The following is a 14045-nucleotide window of genomic DNA, read 5'->3' on the forward strand; positions in this document are numbered from 1 at the left end:
TGGAGGGGAGTGGGTGGGGTTAGTGACCACCGTACAGATACGGAATATGTAGTGATGCAAGTTCAAGTCTTACACTTCTCTTGTTCTTGGATTTCTACGTGTCCTCTCACTTTCTTAATTTAATATTTCTCTATGTTTTGACATGTATATATATATATATGTATGTTCCTCGAATGATTTTTTAATACAAGAATTGTTCGACACTTTTTAAGAGTCAATCACTATTGAGAATTTTTTTATCATATTTTAATTTGATATTTGATTCGAGTTGAGTTTCTTTGCGTAACTTAAAACTGTTATCAAATATGATTGATTGTTGACTTGATAGTGATTTGGAATATGGTTCTTATGAGTAATTCGAGTTGGATTAGCGATGATTGACCTACACACATAAATTGTGAAGTCAGACCATCAACTAAAATTCTCCAAAATTTAAATCAGTTTTGTTTTGAATTTATAAGTGGTCGTACTATGGGTCTTTTTGCAAAACGCGATCTGATAGTATTAAATGCATACTTGTAAAATGGACCCTCAATGTATTCATAGACACTTGGGCCACGAGTCAAAAGGATAAATGTTGGATGAGGGTCAAATCAATATCTATTTAAACAGATCATCGGTCAGACGGTCAGATGCGACCCGACCCGCTCAAAAGCACATGGAACTTCAAAGTGTTTGAGTATTTTCTTATTTTCTTGAGGATATTGTGGTCTTTTTGGTTGATTCAATGCATTTCTCCCATTAATGTTGAAATCAAATTAATATATAATCGGGATATACTACTTATGCTTACTATTTATACATTGATCTAATGTTATTAATATAAAAGTGAAATAGATCTTTTCGCCAAAAATATTAAAATGAACTCATCAAGTTTGTATAAAAGGTCACAAGTTGTTTCAAGTTTTTCTCACATTTGGTTTCAAAAGCCATCTTTCCCCAAAAATAATGACCACGTGTAGGTGCGACACATAAATTTACCATTTATCTTTTGACGGATTTGGCTCTTGGGAACAATTTTTAATGTGAGAAAAGAAATTAAAATATTGAAACTTTTTAAAAAATTACGTAAAGTGATTGCTCAAAAGTGTAGACCTCCTATCATATAGGATAAAGGATGTAAATTTTCTTCCATTAGAGGAGAAAAAGTGTAATATTGATATAAAAAATTAATCAATATGTAATTCATACGTATATTTCTTGAGACTTAAAAGAAGAATACGTACTATATACGCATTGATCTAACATCATTATATAATACAATGTATGATAATCGATCTTTCATATAAAAATTGAGATGAACTTAGGTTGTTAAAGGCTGTTGTCCCATTTGGCTCTGCGAAGAATTTAGACAACATGTTAAGAAATAGATCGTGGTCTGAAATTTGCAAATTAAGAGGGTTTTATGATAAATATCAGTTCGAGAAAATTGTTCTGTTCGTAACTCCGATACGTAAATATCAGGGTTTTTTTAATAAATTATGATGTAACTTGGAGTCAAAATGGCTCTGAAATATTTACAGGATTAAATATCCGTATTCGTATAAGGCTACGTATATTAATTTTGGATGATCCATTATTTTATGTATCTACTTGAACTTGCAAGCATATATGATAGTTCAATTCATATGTAGTTTCATCAAAGAAGACTTTCGATATTTGAATGATGCGTCATTTATTTTCGAAAATTATTGATTATCAAATTTTAGAATATAAAGTGTATGCAGAGACATAATTAAATACAATATAAATACAAATACGAATGTTCGCTTTAATATGATAATTATATATGTATGTAAGTGCAATATGCTTTGGATATGTAATTAGTTAAACAAAAATAATCTTATATAAATTATGGAAAAGTACTACAAAGATATAGTAATTGACAATCAGTATAAAAATATTATAGTATATAGTGAGAATAAATTAAGTAATAGTAAAAAATGTGACAAAAATATATCTTTATATAAGTTATTTCATAATCAAATTAATGATTCTTTTAGTTTTTATTTTCTAGTCACACGCGTTTAATATATTGTGAAAGTATTGGAACAAGATTTGGCTATATAATCAAAAATATTTTTTATTTTGGAATATTGGATATGTGTTTGAAGAATATATTATCGTGTTGGGCATATCTAATATACACAATTACAAAATACTTGTATAATTATTTGTAAAAAAAAGACAGACTTAGTTGGTGTGATTATTTACGACATAGACTCTTGCGAATCTTTCAAGCCCCGCAATTGAAAAAAGAAAAAGAATAATTTTCTCATGGGGATAATATTCCCTTAAATTATACCACGTGAAAATGAAGCTACAAAAGTCCCGTGTGAAGACAATTCGACCAGTGCTTCAAGGGACGCACTCAAAAGTGAAAATCTTTTATCGAGTCAGATAAATTTGCACATTTATATATTGAGTTTCGTTACTTTTAACTTATATTATCATATTCTTACGGACATTAAAAAAATATAAAGACATATATGTTTTCTAATAAATGGGCTCATCAAGAAGGTAGTTCATTTTGGTAGGCTTTGTGATTGATATAAAGATGAACTAATAAGAGTATATATATAGAAGATAATGGTATTGATTAGATGGGACATATATAGCCATAAAATTGATTAGTCAAAAAAGGTATTTGTGTGTGGAGTGATAATGATTGAGTTGGGGATGCTGATGATGAGTGGCATGGCAGATGGCAGACCCATTATGTTGTGTGTGTAAGTTCCTTTGAAAATAAGGAAAATTCTAATTCAAACTCGATTTAATCAAATTCGAACTAGTCACATATTAAGTGTAATATATTTATTGTTATTTGCCGTGTGTTTAATGTACAGTTCAAAAAAAGTAATTAATTGCCTAATAAGTGTGATACACTTGTTTCGTGATTGATTTGGTTCGATCAGATTTGATTCGAGTATGAATTTTTGATTTGTTTGTTGAGAATCTTTAAAGTTAGAGGAATATTGTTAGGCTCAAGAATTCTATCTTCCACGCCTCCATTTTTGGTGACTAAAGTTATATGCAGGAAGGTAGGCAAAGCTCAATGTCATCAGCTTTCGGCCACACCATTTCCCCACTTTCTGTGTTCATCATACTCTTCTGCTCTGACTCTTAAGGGATCCTGAGATGGATACGTTCTGACAAGACTTGTTGGCTTATTGCTCGTCACGACTCTCCAAATTAAGGGCAAAAGCTACAAAAAGAATATAAATTGTAGTTACTTTTGTTGAGGTTCAATATAAATAATTATGATTATCTCTACATTATTTAAAAATTTATAAATATATTTCTTAAATAATGAAAAATCATTACAGTAAATTACGACGATCTTTTTCTGATATTTGGCATAATTATAAATATCCCTTTATTATTTGAAAAATTATGGATATCACCCTGATGTTTGACAAAAATATTAAGCCTTGGATTGAGATATAAAATTGTCAACTTTGCTCTTACTATATTTTTTTAAAAAAAAATAAAAATTTATAAAAAAAATCGGACGGGATGATGAAAAAATATGAAAATTTATATAAAAAAATTATTCATTTAGTCCAAAAAATCAAAACTTATAAAAAAAATAAATAAATAAAACTATAGTTCTTAGTCCACAAGGGTATTTTAGTTAGTTCACCACATAAAATGTATGAAAACCTAATGAATTGAGCTAATTGTTAGACGACCGCTAAAATCAGGGGTATTGATAATTGCTCAAACAATAAAGGGGTATTCGCAATTATGCCAAATTTCTCGGGAGGTTGTTGTAATTTTGCCCAAAATAATTATGTAGCCCCTAGATAGTGAAGTAGAAATTAATATTACGGTTATGGTTTTTTTTTTAGAAAAAAAAAGTTTGGAAAAAATGTAAAAAAAAAATGATGAATGGGTAAAGTCAATAATCCATAAGGCATATAATTAGTTCATTAAAGTATTTTAAAATATTCTAAAAATATATAAACTTATAATTCATAATTCAAAATTGATATTTTGGTCTGTTTACCACAAGAATTGAATGGAAATCTAACATGAGCTAACGAAATAGACTTGTTATTAAACAAATATTAAAATTATAAAGATAACAATAATTTTTTAAATAATAAGGATGTATTTGTAATTTGTCAAATGTGTGAGGGTTGCAGCAGTAATTTACCAAAAAGGAAAAGAATATGTGCTGCATTTAGCATTCAAATTAGAATATTGTTTGGGTGGAAGCAGTTATGCTCTGTATTCGGACAAGTAAAACTAAATCTATTTTTATTCTTTTCTTTGTTTTAATTACAACCCAAAGGCTATGCTTTGAATGTTATATTTGGTTGTGAACAATTATGACGGAAAGATTTTAAATAATAATAATAATAATAAAGAAAAATAAAATAATAATAAAGAAAAAAAGGGAGATAAATTTGTGATTGTTTGTTTTTAGGGTGAATTACAACGATTTCCCTTGAAATTGAGAATAATTAATTATGAAATACCTTCTCATTGTTTGAAAAATTATCAATACTCCCTTGATTTTAATAGCCGTTTAATAATCAGCCCAATTTGTTAGGTTTTCATCCATTTTTATGGTGAATTGAGCAAAATGCCCTTTGTTGATTAAAAAAAAATGTTATTTATTTTTTAAAAAAAATCATTTTTTTATAAACTAATTGGATAAGTTTTCTTTTTGATTTTTAAAATTTTTTCATTCACCCCGTTCGATATATTTATAAGTTTTTATTTTTTTAAAAAAATAAAAAAATACAGTAAGGGCAAAATTAGCAATTTTATACCTACATCCAAAAATTACATAATTTCATCAAACATCAGGAGGGTATTTTAAATTTTCAAACAATGAACGGATATTCATGATTATGTCAAACCGAGGGAGGTTGTTGTAATTTACTCTTGTTTTTATCCAAAAGATTGATCACGTTGTTTTTGATAAATTGATCTTTATTTTTATTAAAATTAGATGATTGATTACATAATTTCATCAAACATTATGGGAGTATTTGTAATTTTTCAAACAATGAGAGGATATTCGTGATTACGTCAAATCTAAAGAAGATTGTTGTAATTTACCCTTGTTTTTATCCAAAAGATTGATCATGTTGTTTTTTATAAATTGATCTTTATTTTTATTTAAATTTGATGATTGGATAATTGCATATTTTTGTTCACACCACTTACATATTTCTTGGAGATAAATTAGCTAGTAACACAATTTAAACTCATTTTTATATGTAACAATATTTTTTATTATTTTGATATTAAATTTTAAATTAGTTATCAATTACTCATTTTTATATTATGTATAATCATTTAATATTTTTCCTAAAAACATAATGCTTACATGCCTTAGCTTGAGGTACTAACCATTTTTTTTTTTTTCCTTATACTAAAAATCACTACAAATTTAATAACGTTTCTTGACGGGATTTAAAATAGCGATTTTATTGTTTGGGAAGCGATCTAACACCTTTTCACCCGAATCTCAGTATAAGTTCGTTTCTTTTTTGTTCAGCCCCCTTCTCCAAATGAATACAAGGGGTATTTATACTTACTCCTATACAGTATTTATAATGAGTAATGTGAAATTTATACTCTACGGGACTTTTCTTTCATTAGTATCCTGTCTTGCAATAGATTACAATCTCACTTATATCGCAATCTATTGAAATTTCATATCTTATCTAGCAATCTATTGCAACCTCATCTTATATTGCAATCTACTGTAATCTCATATTATCATTAGTATTCTATGTGTAACTCTTATAGATCCATCTTCAATTAGATTTGGGCTTGTATAACATATTCAATTTAATTCAACAACTAACTTGCTCTAAATTAATTGAATTATATTCGATTAATCAATCTTGATTAACTCATAAATCCAAGAATATTTGTTACCATGGGTGGCCATCTACTAACGGTCCAGACACTAAAGAATATGTGAAATTAGTGTGAACATTTAACGGTGTGTATGATCATACAGATACCATCCTTCCATAGATCTCCCAATTGAAGTCTAGAACACGAAATTTTGAATCGATTCCTATACTTAATTCGATAACTATGTAAGACTCTTGATTATCTTTCTCATTAACCAACATAGCAACCTATTTTCCTATTTCATCAACTGTTATAGCCACAAACTTCTAGAGATGAACATAGTCCAGAGGACATAAAATTTATGATACATTCAATGCTTTATGTATGTAGTGCACATATAATTGCCGCCTACCTCTTATTTCTAAAAACTAAAAATTGTATGTAAAAAATTGAACTCCCTAATAAGAAAATAATGTCCAAAAAACCTGATTACCTGTCAAGTTTAGAGCAGATGGGAAGTTCAACTCCTACCTTCAGATGCCAAACCTTGATCATGGGTAGTGAGCTTTGTTGTTTTATATTTGCGCCCAACTCCATTGATCTTCTTGGGATTAGGTTCCTTTCAACTTTTGAGGAACATTCCATTCATATACTGTACAATCCGCGTCATCTGCACTTATATGTCCCCATCACGAATATATATTTGACTTCAAGGGCGTTTGTATAAATTTATTTAAAATATTTTATAGGGTTAACTATATTTTCCATCCCTAAACTTAATTATGTATAAAGTGTAGTGTATATACCCCTAAATTATAAAATGCAACAAAATGGTCCTTTACTATATGAACTAATTTTTCTATGAAGAAAATGACCTTATTATATATTTACACACGTAAATTCTGTCTATTGCAATTATTCTCCTAAATATAATTTGAATTATTATAAAAAATTTTATTTAAAATAAACACTACTCAAAATTTATGATTTTTATTATAAAATATAGAATCTGTATAAACTCTATTCATTTACATAATTAGTAAAATATTTACATAATTTTTACTAAATTATTAATATAATTTTAAAGCATCACATTGAACAAATATATATTGAACAATATTCAAATTCATAATATAATTAATATATAATATTTTATAATTTTTTAGTAATGATATGATATAATTTATTATGTGGACATGTAATAGAATAAAAATTTATAAGTTATATCACATATTTTTTATAATACTATGTGCATTATGTATTTATACATATTTTCATGTATTTTTTAACATAAATTATTTACTTTGTAAAATATATTTGCATATATTGAGCTTATAAATATTTTTTTGTATTACATAAATTTTATAAAAGGTTATAAATTTTAATATTATTTTTAAAATAAAATTTGAGTAAAATTTTAAATCACTATAAGTAGTTTTATTGGAGATTTTTAATAAATCATATTTCAAAGAGTAAAATAAAAAAGTATAGGGGGTATGTAAATAGGGCATTTTTATCCTATCAATGCTAAAACTATTTTGTTAGGAGTATTTTTGTTACCTTTCATACTTTAGGGTGTTCATAGTTCGGGGGTGTAAAATGTATTTAACCTATTTTATAAAGTCATACATCTATAAAACTTTTATGAGTTTATAAAGTGTTGGATTTTATTTCAAATATAAGCTTTTAAAATATTTGAATAAAATAAAATAGTAAAGCTTTTAAAATGTTTTCACATTTTATTGGACGGTAGAGTGTAATAAAAAAAATTTTATTGATAAAATAATAAAAAAGGACATATATAATACCAATAGAATCGAATAAGTTACTATTTATTGACATATGTTGTAGTTAAATATTTTCAAAAATAGTATACATTAGTTTAGCTCCATATAAAAAATTTTGTTAATTGCTCTGCAGATTTTTTTTAATTTCAAAGTTTATTCGCTTTCTCAATTTTTAATTACATAAGTGTGAATTATGTACAGTTATATATATATATATATATATATATATATATCAGCAAGAGAGAGAGAGAGAGGAATTTTTTATTATTAAAAAAAACTGTGAATTATGTAAGGATAGAATTTGAATATAGAGAACTAGTGAAGTTAATTTTGTCTTATTAATTAATAATTATATAGCTAATAAGATGTTATAAAAAAGTTAGGAAAACTTAGCTTTTGGGTAAATATTATATTTGGTCTCTTAAGTTTTTGTTTAAAATTATTTTAGTCCCTAAAGTTTATTTTTTGACTTTAGTATCTCTAAACTTTAATTTTTATTTTGGTTTAGTCCCACTGATCATTTTTCGGAGAAAATGTGGCCGAAATTTAATTTTTTGGAAAGCAAAATGATCAATGTAAATTAAATTTTATCATTTTAGTCCCTTAAGTTTGTAAAATTATTGAATTAGTCCTTTTTTTAGAAAGAAAATTATTTTTTTATATGGCGAATATGATGTAATTATATTGTATGTAAAATAAAAATTTTGTACTCTTGTGAACATAATAATAACATATTGCTTAACCTAAAATAAAATAGTATCTTTTTTGTTTTCATTCAAAAATGACAAAAAAAAATCAAAATTATGAATAAATTTTATAAAACTTATCTTATTTGAAAATATAATTAAAAAATCTAACTCAGTTTTTTTAATATTTAGAGTTAAAGAAAACTCTAATAAAACTAAATCTTAACAATGTTTATTAAATTGTAACAACTAGAGTTTTGAAGAAAAAGTTGACAAAAATTAATTTTAACTAGGCTGTTATGTGGATTTTGAATATATATAAAATTTATTTTAGGATAGGTTTTATGAATATATAGTTCCATTTTATTAAAAAAAATTCTATAAAAACATCTTAAAATGAATTATATATATATATATATGAAATCTATCAAAGAATCTAGTTAATTAAAAAGTAAAATCTACCAACATTTTATTTGAAAACCCAAATATTTAATAAATATTGTTAAGGTTTAACTTCTTTAGACTTATCTTCAACTCTTAAAATAAAAAATCACTAACTTGCTATTTTTTTTATTATATTGCTAGATTATATAAGTTTTATAAAATTTATTCATAATTATGATTTTTTTTTACTACTGAAAAAAAAAAACAAAAGACTATATATTCTTTAAGTTAAGCAATATATTATTATTATATCCATAAGAGTTCAAAGTTTTTATTATTAACATAAGATAATTACAATATATCAGCAAAAAAAAGTATTAAAAAAAGTTATTTTTTGTTCAAAAAATATCTAATTTGATAATTTTACAAATTTAAGAAACTAAAGTGATCAAACCAAACTTATTGACCATTTTACCCTCCAAACAGTCAAAATCCGGCCACATTTTCACCTAAAAATGGTCAGAGGGACCAAACTAAGACAAAAATTAAAGTTTATGAATGCTAAAATCAAGAAATAAATTTAATAAACTAAAGTAATTGTAAATGAAAATATAAGAGACCAAATGTAGCATTTACCCTTAACTTTTTTTTAAAAAATTTTTATAAGATCCAAAATATCTTATTTTTAATGTTTTTACAAGCTCTTATTAAAAAAAATGCAAAATAATTTTTAACATTTTAAAAGCTTTTAAGCATCTTACAAAATATTTTGAGGAGCTTTAAGTTTAGCCCAAACATCCTAGTTGATACTTTTGATTACATAATAAAGGGAATTAGGTTTGGATAAGGTGTTTGGGTCAGCTTAAAAAGAGCTTCTAATAAGATTCTGCAAAATATTTGGTAATTTTTTTTTAGGAAAAATATTTATAAGCTTTAAAAATAAGATTTTATGAGCTTATTCGCTCTTTATTTATCAATTTTATTGGCCCCGATTATATGCCTGCTTTATTTATCAATCTTATTGGCATGTTATTGGTCATCCTACCAACGAACATTATGAAAATTTTAGTTCGGATCAGATTTGGTCGAACTAAATTAATTACAAAAAAAATGTAACACACTTGCTGTGTGATTGACCACTTTTCTTTAACTGTACACCAATTACACAAAAATTGTATTGCACTTGCCATATAATTAATTTAGATATGAATGGACCAAGTGCGGGCTAAAATTTCCCTTGAATAGTGGTACTCTATCCCATCTATATATTGAACACACATACATTGCTTTAATCCCCAAGTGTAGAAAGTCCGAAATAGTGTCAACTTAGGCCGATGAACCTCTGTAACATCTATACAAGCTAGCTTCCAAAATACTAGCTAATAGACTGAAACCTCTGTTGAACACATCATCTCAGATTTTCAATCCGCTTTTATTCTCGGTAGGCTCATTACGGACAATGTCCTTGTAGCTTTCTAAGTAATCATTTCCTTGGAAACAAGCAACGGGGCCAAGAGGGTAATGCTACTTGGAAACTCAATATGAGTAAAGCATACTATGGGGTTAAGTGGGCTTTCTCTGAGTAGGGTTCTTGTTAAGCTTGATTTCAATGACCTTCCGTTTCTCTAGTGTTTGGGCGTAATTTAACCCTTCTCTTTAATGCTTATTGGGGAATATTTATGACTATTGCATCATCAAAGGGGCATCCCACAAGGAGATCCGTGTATTTGTTTCTTCTTTGTGCTGAGTTTCTGGGCTTCATGATCCAAAAGGCAGAACAGCATGATATACTTAAGGGCATTTCGGTTAGCAGAAAAGCTCCAAATGTATCCCGTTTACTATTGGCAGACAATTAATTGACATGTTGTCAAGCTACGGAGGCGGCATTTGTGTGCATTAGAGATATTCTCGATTCTTATTCCTCTGTTTCAGGAAAACTTGGACAAATCTATGGTCGTGTTCAGCCGAAATGTGCATTTAGATGATGAAGAGAGCGTGGCAAGGCGATTTGTGGTGCAAATTAACACGAGGCATGTTGGAAAGAAGAAGTGCTATTCCAAGCTGCAGAGTTGGTCCTAATGAAATCACTACTCTTGCAATCCATTCTGACGTATGTCATGTCCTGCCTCCGGATTCCAGCCTCATTTTTTTAACGAAATAATGGCGGCTTTCTTCTGGGACAAGGAAGAGAAACACAAGGTTCACTGGTTGAGCTAGGGGCTGGGGTGGGTCTAGCCTGGCAAACTGTTTTCTTAGAAGGTGTGACGGCAGCGGACCATGCGGAAGTATCGGCAGCAGGAACAGAGATAGCAGTCCAAAAGAGGTTGTTTTTGAAGGAGATTGCTTATCGATCATCAGGAAACTACAACCTTCTCATTCTGGCACTGCAGTTCTAGACCCAATAATTAAAGATGTTCATTGTCTTATATATGCATTGCACGACTTTTATATCTCCTTGATTAGATGAGAAGGGAATCGACCAGCTCATATGCTAGCTCGATTGTCCTTTAATTTTAGTGCTGAGGGCTCTATGTTACTTCAAGGGCAGCTGTTGAAGCTGATTCCTTCCACATTTATAATGCAGTAAAGTGCATTTTCTTCTCAAACAAAAATTTATAACTATATACGTATAACAATCGAAAGTTTTATTCAAATTTAGTTTGAAGGATCGAATTTACAAATAAGAAATAATGTCATTAATAACAACATGATTCCGTGCAAATTATGCAGAATTCGTTGCTAATTAATTTAGCAGAAAAAAAATTTACTTGATAATTAGTTGGTTGTTGATTTAGCATATCGAATTTTTTTGTTCTTGACTTTGCTTGAAATTTTATTAATAATAATATTTGATAGTAGAATTTTGGAAAGAACTCCGATTTTTTTGCTAAGATTAGCTACCAAGTTTTGCAACATAAAGAAACACAGGCCTAACCAATTTTCTAAATAATTATACCATCTCCTAATCAACTTGAACTTATTTTTTTTAAAAACAATAACTAAAATGCCCCTTCTAGTCAACCGATCAAACTAGGTATATTAATACATAATATACTAAAATAATATAATTTATGTATTTTATATAAATTATATTAAAAATAATAAAATAAATACTTTATTTATTAAAAAGATATATTAAATTATTAATTTTAGAAAAATTATCCCTTTTTCCCCAACCACACGGTTATGCCCATGCTAACCCCGGTTTTATTAAAATATTTTTTTAATAAATAAATTATTTTATTTTATTCTTCTAATTAGATTTATATAAAATACATAAATTATTTTTTAATTTTTATTTTAGTAAAACTTAGTTATAAATAAAAATAGAGGACAACTAATCTTTTAATTTTAATAGTTTCAAATAATTTTTATAAATGTGATTATTTTTTAACTTAAACTTATAATCTATTTAACTAATTTTATTTATATATTAATTGAATATTTTAATTATTAATAAGTGCATTTTATATGGAGATTAATTCAATAAAAAAGTTTATAAAATAATTTAAATTTAAATTAAAAATTGGTTAAATAATAAAAAAGTATGGGGTCATATTACATAAATATTACTTTGACACTCCTTCTACCTTCTGATAATTACAGAAACACCCCTAAGGGCATTTTTGTCCTTTAAAAATTATTTTAAAAGTTGACCTAATCAACAAAGACATTTTTTAATTTTAAAAGCTGCAAGGGGTAGTTTCTGTAATTTTTTAAAATGCAAAAATAATTTGTATAAAGAAATAATAGGTGAGAAGTTGTAAATATAACTATCCTAAAAGATATATATTATAGGATTGATAAATTCGGGACAGAATCAAAAATTTGTCACACTTTAACCTAATCCAATTAGTTAGTTGAGATGAGAAAAAGAAAAGTATTTAAATTCAATTTGATGATTACGACGTAAAAATAATAGTAAATCAGTACTATTTATTTTAATTAGTTAAAATAAATAAAAATTAAAATTTTAACCATGGTTAATTATCATTGTTTGTGATATTAGTTATGATCAAAATATTCATCATAATTTATTAAATATGAGTCTCCTCCGCAAAAACAACGGCTAATAATTATTCTGCAGTCGTAGTTAAGCTCACAATATTAATCATAATTTTTTACTCATAAAAAAAAAGTTTAATTACATTTGCTGCTCCATATATTTGGGAATGTAGCAAAACAATGACTCCAAATTAATAGGGATGGCAAATAGTAACCCACAATTAATACTTTTTTGGTAATTGCAGGATCCCAGCCACCTAAATTTGAAAAGTGATCCAAATTTGTTGAGGTGGAAAAAGTTAGGGTTTTTTTATTTGGGTTTTTGCTGATTGAATCCCTTTTTAGTCTTTTTGTCACATAAATGCTTACATGCCCCTGCCACATAAGCAATAATATGAAAAAGAAAGGGTGGGGGGGGGGGGGGGTTTTTGCCCCATAAGCGTTTAAATGAAAAAAAAAAGGTTAAATTGCATAAAAACAAACTTCGAATTTATATTTTATACCAACTGTCGTTACACGACATCTTTACGTGCATATAATAAATAATATCATTAGTAACAACACGAATTCCATGCCAAATATTGGAATTAGTTGCTGTTTTACATAAGCAATGAATTTAGCGAAAAAATATTTACTTGATAATTAATTCGTCGTTGATTTTAACATCGAATTTTTTGTTCCTGATTTTGCTTGAAATTTTATTAATTATAATATTTGTTAGTATAATTTTGGAAAGAATTTTTCAATTTTATTAGCAAGAGTAGCTAGTTACCAAGTTTTGCAAGATAAAAGAAAGAAACAGAAGAAACACACACACATAATCAATTATTTTGGCTCTTATTCTTTCATTTCATATATAATTTCCCTGTAGTATATGAAGCATCAGTTACATGCAACCATGATGATTCATATACCAAATACTCACAATATATCATCATCACACACATATCTCGTTTCAAACGATATAGTTTCTTCAGCAAGATCATAAATCACTAGCATATTCTGCTGCTGAAAATTGCCAAAGGTAGATGTCCAGGATGATCTCTCCATCACCAAGCACCCCGTATTGCTTGGAACATCAGTCAGGAAGTAGTTCTCCTCCGGCAGCTCCAAGTCCGCTGATCCCTCGAAATGAAACACGATTTTAGGCACCATGACGCTTTCAATCCCCGACGGGAGACTGAAGCAGATTTCCAAACTCTGTTCCTCCCCCCTCACCGCGGTCAGATTAATTTGACGGGTGAACTCGTCCTTCACTTGATCGAAAGCACTGTCATTCAAATACGTTAGCGTCGTCCCTGAGTCGATGACCATGCCCCCAGAGCCATCCGGTTTGATTGGATTGTTGATGGGAATCAGA

The 14045-nt window shown here is 27.7% G+C and overlaps 1 protein-coding gene across 1 annotated transcript; it reads right to left on the minus strand.

The window, feature by feature from the left end:
* Nucleotides 13519-14045, minus strand: LOC110013181 (aspartic proteinase nepenthesin-1-like). The gene has a single exon (XM_020699244.1). The coding sequence runs from the start codon at nt 13997-13999 to the stop codon at nt 13607-13609; it is 393 nt and encodes a 130-aa protein (XP_020554903.1). The 5' UTR covers nt 14000-14045; the 3' UTR covers nt 13519-13606.

Source organism: Sesamum indicum, linkage group LG15 (assembly GCF_000512975.1).
Source record: "Sesamum indicum cultivar Zhongzhi No. 13 linkage group LG15, S_indicum_v1.0, whole genome shotgun sequence".
In the NCBI taxonomy this organism is placed as follows: Eukaryota; Viridiplantae; Streptophyta; class Magnoliopsida; order Lamiales; family Pedaliaceae; genus Sesamum; species Sesamum indicum.